Below are 4,916 nucleotides of genomic sequence, written 5' to 3'. Positions count from 1 at the left end.
CTGAGCACGCCAGAACAAGAAGTTGCAATTAGTGAGTTTAATACTCACATAATGATGAGCCGACGACAGGGAATTCGGGATTGTATGGCTCTGATACCAGATTAGGTTTAGAATAATTGAATGTCTCAATCAGGTTAAGATTACAAGAGAATATTTATACTAGCTACAGAGTTTGAATAGAAGGAAAACTAGTCGAAAATAGGAGTCCTAACAATCACAAACTTAGATCTAAACTACAACTACTACTGCCACCCAATATTCCTGTTCCTCCTTCTGATGAATACAATGAGAGACACAGTTTAGTACTATGATTACTATCCTCGTACTCCACCACCTTCAATCTCTTCTGCTCATCATTAATATTCCTCGCATTTAAGGATAAATTCAAATCAAGATTATTATTCACTTCTGCAAATTTCCTTTTCTTTACTATTATTCTGCCCATTTTCTCTCTCTTTCTGTGTAGTTGTTGCAGATTGGTTGAAGACGATGGAGTGGGTCTACTCATTGTCTCATCAGCAGCAGACGAGAATCTTTGTCGGAACATCATGGGAAAATCCGAACTGAGAGAATATTTGTTGTTGTTTTGACCATTGAACCCACTTCTCAGTGTATTGGAGGCTGCCATTTTCGTATTATTATAAGGGTAATATACGTAATTAGCTCCACCAATCTTTATTACAGCATCTTCAGATCTGGACCAAAATAATTAAAAAGAAAAAACAAAAAGAATTAGGGAGAAATTGAAGTTAAATTTAGGGTTGTTTAGAAACACCAAAGTCATTTTTTAGATTTTCTCATAGTGGATATTTAAAGAAAAATAGAGTCAAAAAAAAATATCCATGGTCAATTGAAAAAAAAATTCAATTTAACAAAAAAAAAATCCTAAATTTTTAGTCCGAAGCCCACCAGACGAATTTTTTTATTTTTTATTTTTGAAAAATTTTATTACCAATGTATTCCATCTGTCCCATTTTTACTTGTCATGTTACTGAAATAAGTTCTTCATTCCTTGTTTATTTTCTTTAACATTTTATTATTCCGTATAATTTTTTGTGTTTGATAATAAATTTTTTTATGTTATTGTTAAATATATAAATTTTATATACTAACACTAAATTAAATATTACAAAAAAATTAAATTATAAATAACTTGAATCAAGTCTAGCTTATGCACATGACCTGACATGTAAAATGAGACAACGGTAATAAATAAGACAAACTAAAATATATTCAAAAGGCTTATTTAATGTCATATATCCTTTTTTGTTCATTAACTTATTTCTCTTGTTTTTGTTTTTGTTGTTTAATGTTGTCATAAAACATGACACTGTACAATAATATAGAATTAAAAAATTTAAAAAAAAATTCTAGTAAATTTCATACCTTAAAATGGGAGTTGGTGTTTGATTAAACCCATGAAGCCTATGGAAATGGCTGAAGTTGTAAACATGGTCATCTTCATTATCAAGAACAAACCCTCCATCACACGCAGCTGTCGCACATACATATATATACAAGAATATGAAACCCTAGTATTTGTGTGTGTTTAAAAATTAAGAACAAAATACAATGACATTTTTATAATTATGATCTTGCATTTAGAAACGCTTGATAATGCATTTAGAAACGAGTTTCAAAATGCACTGTAAAACGTTTCCCAATGCACGATTATAATTATAAAAATGTCATTATATTATTTTCCTTTGATTTTCAACTATTAATAATTATAAAAATGTAATGGGAGTGATATCATACATAGAGAGAGAACCCCAATATTTCAAAGTACATAGAAAACCAATTATCTTACCTTGGTTAGGTTCATCTGTCTTCTTACTTCTGTACATCTGGTAATTAATGATACAACAATTTCAAAACAAAACACATTAACAAATCCCATAACATACACACATATGAGAGTTTATATGATCCAAAATACATGTCGATGGATACGGTGTCTATAATATTAAATACAATTATATAAGTTATTTTTTGTTATATTGACTATTATCTTTATTAATATTAATATTACCCGATATAACGAGGTATATTATATTATATGCATAATTGTTCTCCATATTATCGATATTGAGGTAAATCGACACTATAGTAAAAGCCACACAAACACACACATATATATACCTGAAGGTGGCTCTTGACATGAGATATGTTAATGCCTTTAACATTCATCAATTCAGCAACTAACTTAGGCGTAGCTTCTGCAATAATTAATTAAGATAATTAGCAGTAATAACCATCTTATCTCTCTCTAATTACATTATATTGAATTAATGATAATTTTCATTAGATCAACAAAATACACAACAGGTCAATTCCAATCACCTTTGTGCTCAGTTGGCACCTACCTCTGTGATTGTACTTGAGGAAAGATCACAAGATCAAATCCCCGGCGGTGGGGTATTGACTCTTTAGGCTATTACAGATGGAAAAAGTATATTGAACAGATACTATCTTATAAAATACTCTCAGCTGGAACGACTTATTGGCCTATATATGCACACCTTTAGATAGTGGCTGAGGGTCTCCCTCATTAGTTATAAATAATAAGTTCCACTCTCAACTGGAACGGCTTATTGGCCTATGCACACCTTGCACACCTTCACATAGTGACTGATGGTCTACCTCGTTACTCAAAAAAAAGTAATAAAAAAAATACACATCATATATATTTATATCTATATATATATATATATAGTTCTACTATACCTACTCTCAAATTCTACTCACTGATTTGAAAAACAATGATAGGTTATTTATCATGTTGGTCCATAGAAAAGTATTTATTACATCAAGAACTTGTGAGTATAAAATGAGAGTCCACCAAGTATTTCTATATGTGTGCGTGAACTTACTATCTTGCCCTCCAAGTCTGCGAACAGCATGAACAAAGCAACGATGGAGCTCAGAAGTCCATCGTAATCTCCGAACAGTAGAACGTTTGTACGGCCTCACGTCTCCTGCAGAGGATGATGAGTTGGTCGTCTTCTTCCCGACATCCTCGTTATCACCTTCCACGGTGCTGTTATTGCTGGAGCTAATGCTTACTACTACTCCATTATCACTTCTCTTTCCAGATTTCTTACTTTGTTTACTGTCTTCTTCTTCTTCTTCCTCTTCGGATTTGATTTCGGGGATTTCTGTCTGGAAGACTTGAGTGCTGCTTTTCTGCTCTTTCATCATCTCTCTTTGATCAATAATAATAATAATGATGATGTATATATTTGGCTTCCCAATATGGATTTTTGTGTGTTATTAATGGTGGATTGAGGGAGTACGTAGTTATATATATATATACACGGGAAATAATATTTTTGGCCTACAATTTCTTTTTTGAATAGTTTCTACGTACTGAAGCACAAACAGTCAATAGTTCGCCTCCACTAAGCCTCGAACCCACTCCCTTCCACATTGAGTGCCACTAAATCACAAGATCTTGGCACATATATATATAATGTTATTTTTATCATTTAGAATTAATAGTTACTGTTAAAAATAATGTTCACATGGAGAGAGTAAAACTTTAACTAGGGGTGGTCGTTTTGGTCTTCGGTTCAGTTTTTTCGGTTTCGATTTAAAAAAAAAAAATAAACCATTCGGTTTTACATTAGAGTTCGGTTCAGTTTGAAACGGTTCGGTTTTGGTTCGGATTTAATTCGTTTCGGTTTACGACCCCCGAATTTCAACATTTCCAACGCGATAAGGCGGTCAGGGGACGTCGCGACTTAACTGGACACAGTAATAACTATGCATGAAACATCACATGACTCAAATCTAAAGTCTAATATCTAAATATTAAATACCAACATAACAAATTAACAATTCAAACAAATTAAAATAAAAAATAAAATTACTGCTGAAAAACAAATAAAAAAAAATTAACAATATTAGATGAACAGATGCTACAATGTAATAGGGAAAGTTGTATTCAAAAAAATAATAAAAAATAAAAAATAAAACTGAAACTAATATTCCAAAACTGAATTACTGGAATGAATTTTCAGAACTAGAATTTCATTCCAGTGGAATGAATTTCCAAATTCATTCCAGTTAGGATATATATATATATATATATATATATATATATATATATTTATTTATTTATTTATTTATTTATTTATATATATATATATATATTTATTATATATAATATATATTTATATTTAATTAAAAATTGTTCAGTTTTTTTATTCGGTTTTTCTAAAACACAAACCGATCGATTTTTCGGTTTGAGTTGTCCACCCCTAACTGTAACCGTGGATATTGATTCTAAATGACAAAAATATCCACATAAAAAATAGTTTGCTAACGAGAAGTTTGATAATTATACAATACTAAGGACTAAAAGTGCAACACAATAGAAAATTGAGAAATTAAATCTGTTTAAATCAATTAATTAACATAGATCAAATTTTTAAAAGTCAAACAATTCTGGGGTCAAAAGTGTTGCTATATATATATATATATATATATATATATATATATATATATATATATATATATATATATAAGATCAGGTGAAATGATTATATTGANATATGAGATCAGGTGAAATGATTATATTGAGAGAGAGAGTTGTGTTGTGTTCTGTTGTGATGATGATGAAGGAGACAGGAAATTTTGTTGTTGACAAAAGTTGGTAACTTTAGGAATAAAATTTCTTGAAATGGGAATATAAATACCAAGAAAATGTGCAAATTTTGATTGCTTGTTTAAGAATACATAATGTTCAAGGATGATTTCTTGTAGATATGAAGGTGTAACGTGGACCATCATCATTCTCTTATCATGAATTCGTTGCAAGAACTTTCAAAGTGAAATTGAATTGAAATTGGTAGAAAGAAATTCCAAACCAAATTGATGAGTCCATTCCGAAAGATAAGAATGGAGAGAGTAGT

General features: G+C 30.3%; 1 protein-coding gene across 1 annotated transcript; it reads right to left on the bottom strand.

The window, feature by feature from the left end:
- Window positions 1-214: 214 nt before the first annotated feature.
- On the bottom strand, window positions 215-3,203 carry LOC116019634 (putative Myb family transcription factor At1g14600). The gene is made up of 5 exons (XM_031259910.1): window positions 2,874-3,203; window positions 2,143-2,219; window positions 1,811-1,847; window positions 1,387-1,495; window positions 215-695 (listed from the first exon to the last, which is right to left on the bottom strand). The coding sequence occupies exons 1-5, from the start codon at window positions 3,199-3,201 to the stop codon at window positions 215-217; spliced, it is 1,032 nt and encodes a 343-aa protein (XP_031115770.1). The 5' UTR covers window positions 3,202-3,203.
- Window positions 3,204-4,916: the final 1,713 nt, after the last annotated feature.

Source organism: Ipomoea triloba, chromosome 5, assembly GCF_003576645.1.
Source record: "Ipomoea triloba cultivar NCNSP0323 chromosome 5, ASM357664v1".
NCBI lineage: Eukaryota > Viridiplantae > Streptophyta > Magnoliopsida > Solanales > Convolvulaceae > Ipomoea > Ipomoea triloba.
The sequence above is the reverse complement of the archived record's forward strand: the minus strand, read 5'-3'. Positions and strand labels throughout refer to the sequence as shown.

Coding starts and splice junctions, on each gene's coding strand:
- LOC116019634 (XM_031259910.1), bottom strand. CDS start 3,201: ATGATGAAAGAGCAGAAAAGCAGCACTCAAGTCTTCCAGACAGAAATC. Junction 1,496..1,810: donor GACAGATGAACCTAACCAAG/GTAAGATAATTG, acceptor TATGTGCGACAG/CTGCGTGTGATGGAGGGTTT. Junction 696..1,386: donor ACACCAACTCCCATTTTAAG/GTATGAAATTTA, acceptor ATTTTGGTCCAG/ATCTGAAGATGCTGTAATAA.